This window comes from Elaeis guineensis, chromosome 15, assembly GCF_000442705.2.
Source record: "Elaeis guineensis isolate ETL-2024a chromosome 15, EG11, whole genome shotgun sequence".
NCBI classification, from domain to species: domain Eukaryota; kingdom Viridiplantae; phylum Streptophyta; class Magnoliopsida; order Arecales; family Arecaceae; genus Elaeis; species Elaeis guineensis.
Window position 1 is genome coordinate 18,463,574 of NC_026007.2, and position 15,259 is coordinate 18,478,832.

Below are 15,259 nucleotides of genomic sequence, written 5' to 3' on the forward strand. Positions count from 1 at the left end.
CACCTTTGGAATGGGGATCGAGAGTGCTGATGAGTTTTTTCCTCTCACTTTAGAGAGTGCTCCTTATTCTGTCCTACCACAACAGAATCGGTAGGGATCTCTTTCACAAAAATCTCCTCCGTGCGGGCATATTTCTCCGCACGAGCTAGCATATCGAGATAATCTCGAGAAAAAATCTTTATCAATAATTTTTTAAGATCATTCTTCAGCAGTCCGTCTATCATAGCGAATATCATGACCGACTGGTCCAGGTCACAAACCTCCAGGGTCACCGCATTAAAGCGACTGACAAAGGTACGGATCGACTCTCCTCTTTCTGCTTGATAGTGTGGAGATAGTCAGACCGCTTCTACTGTCATCGACTACTAACAAAGTGATCAATGAAGGATCGACATAGTTCTTCAAAAGAATGGATTGATGCCAGCTTCAAACTTAAGTACTACTGTCGAGCTGCCCCTTTGAGGGATAGTAGGGAACGCTTGATAGAAGATGCCATCTGTTGCTCCTTGAAAAAGCATTGCCATTTTGAAAGTCTCCAGATGATTGATAGGGTCGGCAGTTCCATCGTAGGTCTCAAACTGGGACACCTTAAAGTATCAAGGGAGTGGCTCCTCCATTATCCTCTATGCAAAGGGCAGCTCGTTATTGAACCCTTCGTAGGTCTGCACCGAGGAGGTATTGTTGAGAGCATTTTCGATCTTTTTATCAAGTGCCCGAAACCTTCTTTCTATGGCAAGATCCTAGACGGTGCAGGCTTCAGAATACTGAGGAGAATGACGATCAGGGTTTGAATCGTGCCCTGATCATGGGCTAGGAGATCACTGCCTTGCCGGTTGTTGAACCCTAAGGCGGCTCTGGTAGGTCTGCCTCTTCTCTGGACTCCGAGGAAGCACCTGCGGCTGCTTTGGTTGTGGTCGTGGCTATGGAGCCGAATTCGACAGGGGCACCACTGGAGGAGGCGTTGGTGGCGCCATTAAGGGATGTACTGGTGGCACCACTGAAGTAGATGTGGGAGCAGTCTGATCAGACTGCGACGCCATTGGTGAAAGTGCAAAAATAATTTAGACAGCCTGAATGATGGCTGTTAGAATTTGCACCTACTGGAAGAATAGATTAAACTGATCCGTCGTAACCAACACTAACTGGATTGATGGAGGAGTCTCTGTCATCGATGGCTATATCTGGCTGTCAGTCTGACTCTCTGACGGGAGATGACGGCGTTAGAAAAACGAGATGAGACTTTCTTTGATAGCATAATGTGAAGATTACATCCTTTTCCTATCTGTTGCTATTTGTTTCAGCTAAGATCGGAAGGTGGACGATTGAGCCTTGTGCAGTAGTGCTAGAGTAGCCTACAAAACAAAATCTGAATCGAAGATTTTCACTCCGACAAAAATTCTCCAATGCTCAAATCAGGAATCAGAGAACAATAAAAATAGCAACTAGTTCCCTAAAGAGTACTTACTTGGAAATTTTAAGCATGGAAATACAAAGGAAAAATCGGTGATAACTACAATAAGCTTGAATAGAGGACAAAGAGCATCACTAAATAAACAAATGTACAGTAGTTGTATAAATAAAAAATTAAATTTCACCAGGTTGACGAACTGTACGGTAATCAAGAGCAATTATCAGACAGGCAAACCAAACTGTTGAGCAAAACAGGGAACTCCAGAAAAACATCAATCTGAGGAAAGATGCGACCACATCAATAAGCCGGCTGGTCATTTGGGGGAAAAAAAAAGGAAAGAACATGATCGATAAAACATAAGACAAATGTGAACCTATTTCCTTTTCTTTTGTCATAAAGGAAACCAATGATCACACACATAGGTGCAGCATGTCCCTCTGTACATAATCCAGTTAGCTAGATAAAAGATGGAAAAGGAAAATTCTACACTAAGAAGCTAATTTTACACCATACAAATTTAGCAACTTAAGGAGGGTGATACATGGAGAGGGGAAAAACGTAAAATTTTAAATTTTCATATGAAGTACCTATCCATGTGGCTGTCCTACATATGCGGTAAATTATGATATATATCGATGCCCAGTCATTGAGAACACTTGTTTTAAAACCCCATCATGCATTGAAGTTGCACTTTGTAGCTTCCATTTTCAACAATAGATCTTTTATATCAGCTTCCATCCGTATCTTCATATTGAAGTACTCACGCTGTGCCCTTTCAATAACTTGTACTTCTTCAAGCTTTTGTCTACGCCTTTCCTCTGCCTCACCTAATCTCAATTTTGCAATTCGACTAGCATAATCTTCCTCTATTTTAACATTCTTGGCTATTGCTATGCGTTTTAGGCTCTCAGCTTCTTTTCTTGCATCATCAGCACGTTCTTGGTACATTTTTGCCTCAGCCTGCTTGAACTTTATAACACTCTCCAGTTCATCAACAACTGGCTTCTTCTCAATGTTTATTTGCAAAGCCGCATCCCTACTCTGCTGATCTACTCGTTCACAATCTACAGCAGAAAGAAGACCTGCAGTTTCCACGCAGGGGACTCTCTCTGGGGGAATGGATGGCAACCATGTTTTTTCTTTGCTTGAACCAGCTATCCCACTGCTTCCTTCAGCATTATTTCTAGATGGCTCCTTCGGAAGAAATATGGAAGGACTACTGCTTACATTATACTCACTCTCTGAAATATAAAAATAACAAATCAGAATGGTTATATTTTCTTTTCACATAAATACTATTTCAACAATCCAACATTTTAGTCATGAATGGATTTGTATGAATGTGAGGTCTCCAGAATTCAAAGAAAAAGAGTAAAAGTTTAGATCAAAGTGCAACGCTGAATAAGTAGGGTTCCTTTATAAGATCATGATCATATTAAATAGACATTTAAGCTAATAGGTGAACCTGAAATTCAAAATGTTAAAAAGGCAGCACTCACATTTCAGATTTCTTAGCAAACGATACTTAGACATGGCGCTGTTTTACACTTAAAATCACTAAAGCATGATCACATCTCCCATTTATACCCGTAATTGGCACTATCACATAAAAGGGTCAGGTCTAACATTATATCAATATATGGTAGTTGATCTATCTAATCATACATGCACACAAGAATACAATGTATGCAGCATGCATGCACAAGCACAATTCTCCATCCATGCAAATACATATACACACATGCCCCATCTACCTTCCCACATGCATGCGATCATATACCGATCTAGGACAGACCACATGAAAAAACAACACTTGTTCCAATGAATAATTTCACGTGGATCGCATTCTCACACTCAGATTATGATAAAATATCCAACCAAGTGACTACAGTCCTAAAGTGTATGCTCAATTGGTTAACATTAACAAGTATGGATAATGGTCAGTGGAAGATGAAAGTCAACGGTAAACAATGAGGACTTTCTTCAATGTCAAGGTGTGGTAACTTCTTTAAGAACCACAATTAGTGAACATCCATATTTGCAACAAAAAGTTGCTTACATGTTGGAAAGCAAAAACAGGCCATGTTTGGCTATTCTATTTTTCACCCCTCAATTAAGATGTCTGAAAGGAAAAACCCTTAGCTAATTGAGAAAGGAGAGGCCGCAGGAGCTGATTCAGTTAAAGGCCTGAGGAAGTAGCTTTGCAGAAACAAACTGAAGCAAGGAAGCACCTAGGAAGCTCTGCAAGAGCAGTATTCCAAGGAAATTCTAAAGCGGGTTTACCACCCTAGGTAAAAGATTCTGAATAGGAAGGCAGTACCATCACAAGCTGTCTGGTTTGGGGCACACCGAACTGTATGAGGGGCGGATTGGCACAGCTTTGCCCTGCAGTTCGAAAAACCCAGCGAGAAACGGGATGAGAGGAAAAAAGAGAGCGAGAGAGAGGGAGAGGGGAAGAGAGGGAGGGAGAGGGGGAGAGTTCAAGCTGGCAAAATAAAAAAAAAAATAAACACCCTGTTTCGAAACAAAATAGAGGAAGTCCCATCGAGACGAGGGCTTCCAGCCCTCCCTCCATCTCTCTTGGCCTCCCTCTCCTCCCCCCTCCCTCTCCCTTCCTCTCCCTCTCCCCCTCTCCCTCTCTTCTCCCTATTCCTCTATCTAGTATGCCCTATAATGGCACAGCACAGTACTGTACCACACTGTCGAGGTCCTTGTCCTGGTACAACCAACCTTGCTGAATACTAAGAATTAGAAAATAAACATTGCTTGATTGAACACAAAATGTACTTTGCAGATGTTGTAGTTGGGCAATAATTTGGCTTTGTAAGAAAATTCCTACTTGGATCATTTTTGAGTGCAGTAACCCTGAATTATCCCTTGGTGACTCTGACCCTAGCCGACTTCCTCCCATGTTTAATATCATAACACTGAACTAACTAGGACATCAGTGACTTGCTTTAGAATAACTAATTCTTCCACTGTTATCCAGTCATCCAATTCTCTAGGACAACTAGATCCTTCAATCAAACACAATATACCTGCAGCCAGCACTTGATCATAAGTGCGGCATGATCAAGATTTAATGTTCAATAAAATCAATCTGTTTGGCTGATAAAGGGTGGCTTTTGCTATAATTGAGACCAAATTGACTCTTTAACACTTGGTTTCCATCAGTTTCCACGGTTTGGGCCAGTTCCAATAATTTTGGTGGTTTTGACCTATTTTGGCCAAAACAGACCAAAACTGATTATGGATGCCGTGTTTACAGAAATTGGTCATAGAACATTTCTTCAAATATAATTAGTTAAAGAGTTATAATTTGGATCATTTTTCATTTGTTTTTGAGTTTAAAGAAGGAATACTTACTCATGGATGGTAAATCTAGACATGGAGTATCTTCTCAAAATTAAACATTTCCTTATGTATCCTTCAGAAAGCTCAAAGCATTAGCGAGATTGGATTTAAAAAATTCAATTGAAAGTTAGCTTTGCATTAATGGAAGAGTTATTTTGGATCAACAAAGTTCCTTGAGGGTGCCAAGAAGAAAAGAGGTATGTAGTAAACAGATCTCCTTGAGTAAGGTGTAAGACTCAAGGTTGGGCTTTCACAGCATAACTATGATATGCTTTAGATAATATTATCTGATCTCCATACTCTAGATTAGTTTCCCTACTTGATATGATGGTAAGAATTTCATATTAATTTGTTTTTCTCATTGTATCTTTAATTATATAGATACTTTATTATGTGGTGTTTGATAATTGTCTTATAAACAAAAAAATTGAAATGTACCATAATTTTTTAATATTTTTCCAAGACATTGCGATAATTTAACAATTTCAGGATTTTGGCCTAAAAACACCAACACTGTAAATCCAAAGGTTAAAATTATTTGACTCATGTTTCCTTCACTTCCTATATTTCTCTCGATTTTCCTGACTTCTTCAATGTTTTACTAATATATTAGCTGAAACTCCAAAACTCAAGCAAAGAACTGTTATACCAAAATTCAGCAGCCTTACTTATCACAATAAGTGAACTTTGAGCATGACACGAGACATGGGTTATATGAGGAAATCCTTAAAGAGTAAAAGGATCCAACACCTAGACATGCACTCGATAATTAGACCCAAGCTCATTGTCATGTGCAGATGCTAGATTCTGAAGTATTCTCAATGGTTGGATATATCATTAAATCTTCCATCTCTTATTTTTTTCAACCCATTTTTCTCATTACAATCTTTTAGCTTTTTAACAAAGTAATCCTATACAGTCACTTACCTTTTAAATTTTACAATAATTACAAATATATTAGTCAATTTCATGCATCTATTTTGTCCTCCTAGTACATATTAAAGCAGACCTTGCTTAAAAAATAAAATGGTGATAAACCATCCCTTCAATTATTTATTGTGCTACATAAATAGTCTAGCTACAATTTGTTTTCACAAGCATTCATATGAACAAATTCTAAGGACATGACCATATATTTATATGTCACAACATAAGAAAGAATGTAGAAGAATGATATATATATATATATATATATATATATATATATATATATATATATATATATATATATATATATATATATATATATATATATATAAAATTAAAGAAAAAGACAGGAAAGGCACTTCACGAACTTTAAACATAAATCATGATCTAGAACGTAACTGCAGGTAGATTTGGTCAAACATGGGTAGGCTATAGGACATAAAGACTGTATTTTGGTAGGTTATCCATGTACTTTATGAAAATATCCTCTATGGCATATGTCTGTTTTGTCCATGAAACCATCACGTGTAGGCAGGTTCACCTAGAACTTCAAATGACCAAAAACCTGCTGCCACTAGTGTCCACGCACCAAATAAGAACTCAGAGGACACTAGTAAGGAGTCCTCAAACAAAAAGATATCTAAATCATTAGCTGTAAGTTTTGAAGAAATGCATATGGTTGATGAATGCATGAAATGGTGATTTTTGTAGCAACAGCAAGGTAAGGCACAGATTTCATGTTATAAGTATCAAACTGGAAAATTGTATCCAAAACAAGTTGAAGCAGACCAACTTAAAGATTTCAAGATGGGTTGTTTGGTCAAATATTGTAGGAGCCCATAATGGAGATTGTAATTTTTTTGTTATGTCCTTGCATAAAGAACGTAACCATTACTGGTATTGTATGCTCCATCGAACAACTAAGATAAGGCTATAATCACAGTATTCCTATTAGGGCCATCCCCAAAACAAATGATGAGTTGGCCTCCCTGCGTTGGATTGGAATGATTTGAGCTGTGCACCTTTTTATTGTTTGAAATGATCAAACATAGCACTTCACTAACTTCCAGATATAGCAAAATGCCTACAATATGCAAAATATATTGCCCATCATAAGTTTATTCTATCAGATTATCTAAAGTGTAATCTTCAGCATAAGGTGTACTCTACAGCTCAAACTGAACGTTTTGCCTCCATCTACGGCACGAGCATTGCATCATTGAAGCTAAATGCTAACAGCTGCTCAAGAATCCAGCACTGAACCTATAGTGGATTGCTTAGAGATGAAAATGGAGAGGTGATGTTGATATGCTCAGGTTCAGCTAAGTCTTCTCTTCATATTTCTTACGTTGAGTTGTTTCATGGTTATCAAGAGGAAGCTTATTATCAACAAAACACCGAATTAAAATGTGGACCTTGGACACCAAGAGCTGAAAAGTGGATTAGTAAGTGGGAACAGCTTTTTAGCCTACTTTCAATTATGTAGAAACTTGGCTGCCATAGGTAATTGTCAGATCATGCATACCTAGAGGCAGGAGAATAAAGTTGCACATATTTGGTAAATGACGCTTCACATACTACACTACTGAGAGATATCTTGAACTTAAATCCAGAAGACTGACCCAAGCCAGCTTTAACTATCAGAGTAAGATCCACAGAAATGAAACTTTGCACCACAGGAACTTAACCTAGTGTTACCTTACTGAACCATAATGAATTTATGGCCAAGACATCTCTGACAAGAGAGGATCTTGTCATTAAAATGTAACATCAGTGGGCATGCAGTGAAAATTACCAACAAGAAAACTTTCACCAAAGCTGACAAGCAGAAATATTGACATAGTGGGCATGTTTCTAGATTGTCATTACGTTTAACAACTACATTACAAGCACGATATTGCATAAGAAGGCCATAAACCAGATGAAAGGCAACAAAAACAGTAGAGATCAGTAAATACAAAATAAACACATAAACATTATATATGTCCAGAAGTTCAGCATTTATAGAATAATAATATGGTAAATTGCAATAAGCCCAAGATCTTATGTTGCAGCCACCCAATAGCTTACCCGAAAGAAATGTCATTACATAATTGATGACTTCAGAATAATTGGCTTTGTCTTCCAGTCTCACCAGCATCTGCTCAGCTACATCATGCAATTTTCTACCCCTCACATCACTACTCACAGAAAAGATCCTCCTTACATACTGAAGTTCCTTGGCAAGAGTTTCTGCTTTCCAGTCGCTGGCACAGGTTTTAAAAACTTCCTTTACAAATCCAAACATCTCAGAACGATGGTCACAAGCAACACAGTGAAACTGCATCTCAGTCATCTCTAGTGCTCCTGAAGAACTTTGGCCATTTCTAATATAAGAATCACGCAACCCACATTCTGTGTGGCACCAGTGGAGGCAGATATCACAGCCCACCCAGCTACAAGTATTAGATGCATTGTCAAACTTGGAGCACACAAGACACATGCATGCACTGCAGAAGCCATTCTTCTGTACACAAACCTTGCAGTCACAATCATCCACAGGCAACATACTCCGGCAAGCGAGATTGCGGCACTTCATATTCAAAAAGATCTCAACAAAATCAGATGATGGAATGTTAATCGCTCTCCGAATAAAATCTGGAAGACCTGTTTTTATAGCTACCAAGATCTCCAGCAGGATACGAGGGCATTTGGGCAGTGTTTCTATAGTCAGGTCAGACCTCCTCTGAAGAGACTCCTGAAATGCATGTATCTGCCCACTTTTATCTACATTAGTAATCATCTCACAAATAGTTTCCTTCAGGTACATGACGGAGTGCTCTGTCATTCCTTGAAGCATCCTGCCCATTAGCTGTAATGGTTCTCCCACAATTTTGGAGACAATATTCTCAATGACACCAGAACCATTAAGGGCAAGCTGTTCACCTTCCTGTTGCTCACTCTTAAAAAGGCTACTGCTGCTTCTCCCTCTTGTGAGAGCCTTCTCCTTACTGGGTTCTGACCTAGGATCGCGAGAGCCATGACTATGAGTAGGGGACAACTCTTTTGGAAGACTTGACTGCTGTGAGAGGCCATTCGGCTTCAATTGATGCTGCCCATTCAAAGAACTTAGTGAATTCTGTGAAGCATTACCATTCAGAAGCATTCTCTGGAAGAGTGGGACAGCTCCTCTCTTCTGTTTAGTCTCATTCGAAGCCTGAGCATGCCATATGTTACCATTAGAAACCTGATCCACTCCTTGAACTATAGGATGGCTACCAACTGAGTGTTCATAATTATCCATTGAATTCTGTGTGAGCGAACAACTAGGATTGTGAACAAATGGCTGAGAACTTGTGAATGAGATCGAAGTTGTGAACCCATCTGAGTTTGCTCGCAAAGAGGATGGCAAAGACTGGATGCTTCTTCCATGGCCAGGAAGATCTAACGAAGCACCTGGCAAACTAAGAGAAAGATCAAGAGGCTCCATTTTGAGTTTATCATCTTGATTCTTGCCAATAACAACCCCACCACACTGTACTTTCTCGGGTCGACTAACATCAGAATGGAAGACCAGCTCAAAGCCCCTTTTGCTGGGACCCTCCATGGCACCATCTTCTGGAGAATTTGCTTTGCTAGAGATAGAAATTGCTAGTCTCTTTCCCTTGTCCTTGTAATTCTCCTTCAGCTTGTCTTTCATCAGATCCAGAGTTACTTCCCCCAGGTTACTCTCCCCACCAATTTCCTCACTCGAATCAAACAGACCAAGAACACCCTCAGGTTCGGCCTCAAGATCGATATCTCTTCCTTTTTGCGCAACCTCAAGGCTTCTAACTGTCTCTTTTATCTTTCTGTCCTCGGTTTCAGCAGCCACCCCTTCTCTTTCTCCCTTATCCTCCTCTGTTTTGTTTCTTGGGGGAGAGCAACTAGAACAAATTGCTCCTTTCCCTTCCTTTTCACCCACCTGCTCTTCATCAGAGCATTTCATTGATAGGCCCTGGCAAGGTAAAGAAATGCTCTCTTCCTGAAGGACTCTTTGTTCCTCCCCCCATAATCTACCTTCTACTTTATGATCATCAACATTGTTATCTTTTCCTTCTCCTCCTCCCTCCTCTCTTTTCTTCTTCTCAACTTCCTTAAACGAGTCCTGTTGGTTATCTAGAGCTTGGTCAGCTACATTTACTTCATCCACTGCCTCAGACACATTTACTTCATCCATTGGCACCTCAGTTGCCTTCCCTTCTTCCTTTCCATCACCATCAACCCCCCCATCAAACTCTTTCTTATTTTCACTAGCTTCAATTTCATTCTTCTCTGGTATGCTAGTACATTCAGATTCTCCATCCTTACAATTTTCTGATTCAATTTGAACTGGCATCTTTGTATCATGGGAAGATTCAGCTACAGGCTCAGCTTCTGGTTCAGGATCTGGTTCAAGCTCTCCTTCTTCCATCTCACTACTGCTGCAGCTCTCTCTGCACAGCTTCTCTGCCTTTGCTATCTCATTTTTCCCAGACTGCTCCCCACTCGAGGACTTCGTCTTCCCTCCACGATCTTCCGGTGAAGCGGCATGGCTTCCTCCTTTCCCCACAGAATCCGAATCCGTAGCTGGTGATCTCCTCTCCTCATCAGCCGCAGCCTCCCTCTCCTTCCAGCTGGTCAATCTACGCCACGACGAGCCACTGCTCCCCTCCCGCCGTGAGCGGTCCCTCTCGGACCTGAACCCCTTTGGAAACTCCCTCCTCAGCCCGGAGAAGCTCTCCGAGCGGTACAGTCGGTCACTGCCATACAAACCCCGCGGCGAGGACGAGACCTGCATCGGCCGGTCGCAGGTGTCCCGGTACCGATCAAACCCCTTCCGCCGATCAAATCCAACCACGCCATGATTGAACCTCTTCCGAAGAGACCTGGACGACTCCCGATCATCATCCAGAGCTCGATCATACGAAAACAACGACGAGGTTTTCCGCAAGTTGTCAGTCTTCGAGTAGAACCGGCGATGCGAGGAAGATCGCTCCGGATCCTGATCCCGTCTCTGCCAGTCCTTGAAAACCCCTTTCTCGCCAACGTCCTCGTCCGCGTCTTCGACGTACGATCTCAGCCTCTTCATTTCCTCTGTAATATATATGTATCACTACGAACCGAAGAGGTACCTCCTTTCGAGATCCCGGCAAAGCTTGCACCACGGAACGCTAAGCTCCAACTAAATTTCCTCACAAAAAAAAAAAAAAAAAAAAAAGAACGGTAGAGAAATTCGAGACCCTAGAAAGGGCGAAGGCCGGTTAGGAATGGATAGAAGGGAGGCGGGTGGCGGAGACGAACGGCGGGGGTCGGGGGAAGGGGATTTCCGGCGGCGGAGGTGGGGGAGACGCCGGAATCTCCCATAGAAGAAGAGAAGCGAGATTGTTGGGGGTGGATGAAGAGAGCCTATCGGAAGACAGACGTGTCAAAGAGGGCTCCGGTTTCTTCTCCTCATCGCGCTCCGGTTTCTTCTCCTCATCCCTGTCAGTCAACGCAGTTATCAGTGGGGTTAGACGCTGCTCATTAAATTAGGATCGTACGGCGTGGCCCGTCGCCCATCAAGCAGATCTTTTAAATCTCGACCGTCCAAATAGCAGAACATAAGACCAACGGTCCAGATGACGCCCTTTACCCGTTTCACAGTGAAAGAGTCGTACGATGGCTTGCGTGCGCCCACGTGACGGGGGCGGTGCGCGGGGGTTGTGCGCGCCTACAGAGTTGACAACAGGAAGATGGAAAGTGGGAACTCTATGCGTAGTTCTAAACGCAAAATAATAGAAACAGCAAATAAATATTTGACACGTGTCCTTTTGAGTGATGAGTCGCTTAATTTGCTTACGTTTCAGAATACTATTGAATTTTGACATCCTTCGTTAAAGGATGGATAACAGCTGATGAGTTTTATGGTCATTTTTCTCTTTCCGCCGTGTGTTTTTTTTTCTTTTAATACGCTGACAGCTTTTGTTTTGACGCATCGAGACCATGGAAACCCAACTTTTGACTCTCGTGCTATCTTTCTTTTATAATTTAATTGATGTTTATTTCCACTTTAAATGTTTAAGAAGAACAAATCAGTTGATTTAAGAGAGTTGACAACTGGGATTCCAGCTCAATGACCTGTGTTTCGCTCTCTGCTGCACTGTATCGTAGTTGTCCATATTGGGTGGCTTGTCAAGTAATCGCACGATCGGCTGGCCCACGCACGCCAAAATCTAGGGGGAAAGGACAACTTCAAGTTGGACCCAGTCGGCTTCGTTTGGAAGAGGAATAATCGGGCTTTTTCCCTTGGATGTATGGCAAGGAATTAACAGGTATAGGGTCTCCATCAAACTGGCCCTCTTTTTTTCTATAGGCTACAGGAATGGGATGTTATAACAAGCAATATTAAAAGATTACGATAAAATAAATTAATTTGGATATTAAGAGGCAAAAAGTCCGAAAGTAAATGTAGCAATGTATTCAAACTTCTAGAAAGTTAATGCTCTAATTTTAGAGCGCCAATGACTTTAGCATATATATAGGTTTAGGTTTCAAGCTGTTGACTCCACTGCTAAAGCTTTAACTCTAATTGTTGCCATCGGTTTGTAAGATATGGATATAGGTCACCTACATAGACTCACTGGACAACAAACAAAAGATGAAGACTCACCAAATTGACTATAGCTAGACCCTTTGGTGCTGAAGTCGATAGGCTTTTCTTGATGCAAAATAAAGAAAGAAAAAAGAAATGGCAAGAATAACAAAAGAATAGTATCTCTCCCAAGTTCAACTCTTATATATTTTTGCTAAGAGCATTTGGATCTATTGCTGTAAATTTTTGGCTCTAGTTGGAGTGGTTGGAGTCGATTGGGAGTCGTCGGCACAGCGAGACCTACAAAATAAGTCTTGATCGGAGTTGGCTCCGATAGAGATCCTTCAACGGTCAAATCAGAAAATTAGAATATATGAAAAATAATGCGAGAGGAAGAGAAGATATGAGTATGCGTACCTGGAAGATTCTTTTTTTACCTCTATTTATAGGAAGGCGAAAGCCATAAAGAAAAAAAATGATGAGAGACCATTCCGACCTTTTCGTTTGTACCATTTATGATGTTCGAATTCATGGATTACAAGTATTACTGTGGTGTGTTATCCACCTTGGGATTTGAGTGGTCTATCAGGGTGTGTCCAGGCAATAATACCTCTTGATTTGAACTTTGGTGGAGGACATCATCTTATTCGGTGCACAGTCAGCCACTCTCAAAAATGACATAATTTGACATGACCTCACCTGATGCATAGCCAGCCGTTGGAGTGGTGTGATCCCACATAGAGTGATTTGACTTGATGTGACCATATGGGGGTTGACTTTTTCAAACATGGTAGCCAACAATAGTCGAAGAGAATGCTGCCTGCGGCTGGAGGCAAGGATCGAGGGGAGATCCTTCGGATGAAAATGATGCCGAGGTCAGGATCTTTCTATTGGAAATTGTGTCCCAAAGCCAATCGTCAGCCTGTTGACAGTTGTGCTTATCATTGTAATTATATATAAATTATTAAATTAATAAATATTATTTAATTTTTTCATCACTGTGTACATTTCATTTTGAACTCCTGTTATGTGATGAAGTCCTTAGGACTATTTGATTCGATATAGGAGGATATATCATTTAGTCCTTAAATGAGTTCGCGACCAAATGATATGCTATTACTAGGATGATAGACATATCAAGTATAGGTCATTGTGTGCCATATAGATTGGTTGTCTCCTTAACCAAGGAGCATGGAGACGCTGGTATGGCATGCAGGTGAAATATAGGAGTATATTTTACTGAACGTGACCAACTCTGGAGCACTCTGCTGTCAAGAGTCCCTCCGAAGGGATATAGATATAAGTGTCCCTTCAACCTGAGATCACCACGGTGACTTACAAGCAACTCACTATGCTTTGGTGCCGAACTACCTGAATTTCTAATTCAGCGATGAAAAATTTTTGGACATAGTCAAGTATTTGTGAAGTCAGTGTGTGAGTCAAGATGGAATTGACCCCTCTGAATAAGTAGGAGTTAATGTATCAATGTGTTTCAATTCAGTAAAATCTTGGTGGGATAATCCATGTGATGGATTTTAAAAATTAAAATACAATATAGATGACCATATCAAGATTGGCAGTTAAACCCTAGATCACCTTGAGCATTTGGGTCAAAAGGATGAATTATATGGTAACTGTTGGGTATAAAATACCCGCGGCCGAAATTCCCATCAGAACGGCTCCGCCCGGACTCCTACGGGAGCCGGGCTCCACCGCCATCAGCAAGTGCAGCTCCGTCCGGACTCCTACGGGAGCCGGGCTCCACCGCCATCAGCAAGCGCTGCTCCGCCCGGACTCCTACGGGAGCCGGGCTCCGCCGCCAACATCAAAACAGCTCCGCCCGGACTCCTACGGGAGCCGGGCTCCGCTCTCAATATCAATCGCTGGTAAGCTCAATCCGGACTCCTATCAGAGCCGGACTTCACCCTTGACTTTGTTTGCAGCAGCACCTCCCGGACTCCTACGGGAGCCAGGCTCCACCTCCGACATCAGAACGGCTCCGCCCGGACTCCTACGGGAGCCGGGCTCCACCTCCGACATCAGAACGGCTCCGCCCGGACTCCTACGGGAGCCGGGCTCCACCTCCGACATCAGAGCGGCTCCGCCCGAACTCCTACGGGAGCCGGGCTCCACCTCCGACATCAGAACGGCTCCGCCCGAACTCCTACGGGAGCCGGGCTCCACCTCCGACACCAGAACGGCTCCGCCCGGACTCCTACGGGAGCCGGGCTCCACCTCCGACACCAGAACGGCTCCACCCGGACTCCTACGGGAGCCGGGCTCCACCTCCGACATCAGAACGGCTCCGCCCGGACTCCTACGGGAGCCGGGCTCCACCTCCGACATCAGAGCGGCTCTGCCCGGACTCCTACGGGAGCCAGGCTCCACCTTCGACATCAGAGCGGCTCCGCCCGGACTCCTACGGGAGCCGGGCTCCACCTTCAACATCAGAGCGGCTCCGCCCGGACTCCTACGGGAGCCGGGCTCCACCTTCGACATCAGAGCGGTTCCACCCGGGCTCCTACGGAGGCCGGACTCCAACCGCGGCCGAACCTCAATCGATAGATCCGCACAGCGGATTCTACGCGGCTCCAGCAACGGACCCATTACTCCCTGACAGGCTGTAGCAAACGGCCACGATTCTGTCCCACTCCCTGCGGCAGGTGCTGCACGATCCCACTACTCACTGACAGCTAGCGGCAACGGACGCCGCCCCACTATCCGCAACAGGCCATACATGGCAGACTATGACAACAGCCATGAGTCTACCCCACCACTCTCCACAATTAATTTTCCTGACCGTGGGCGGCCCACTACCAGATGGTTACACACGTCGCCATCAGTCCGCTGCCTCCCCCGCCTATAAAAAGGGGGGACTCAGATACGTTATTTTTTTAAGCTCATTTCTCTTATCTCAAAACTCTGCTAAATTCTCCGTTCGAGCACTCCATTCTTGTTGAGGCAGAGAACTGACTTGAGCGTCGGAGGGTCTTGCC

At 42.8% G+C, this 15,259-nt stretch overlaps 1 protein-coding gene across 1 annotated transcript; it reads right to left on the reverse strand.

Annotated features, from left to right (window-relative positions):
- Window positions 1-1,849: 1,849 nt before the first annotated feature.
- LOC105035284 (protein OBERON 4) lies at window positions 1,850-11,164 on the reverse strand. Its single transcript, XM_010910800.3, has 2 exons — window positions 7,763-11,164; window positions 1,850-2,652 (listed from the first exon to the last, which is right to left on the reverse strand). Exons 1-2 carry the CDS (start codon window positions 10,779-10,781, stop codon window positions 2,084-2,086), a joined length of 3,588 nt encoding a protein of 1,195 aa, XP_010909102.1. The 5' UTR covers window positions 10,782-11,164; the 3' UTR covers window positions 1,850-2,083.
- Window positions 11,165-15,259: the final 4,095 nt, after the last annotated feature.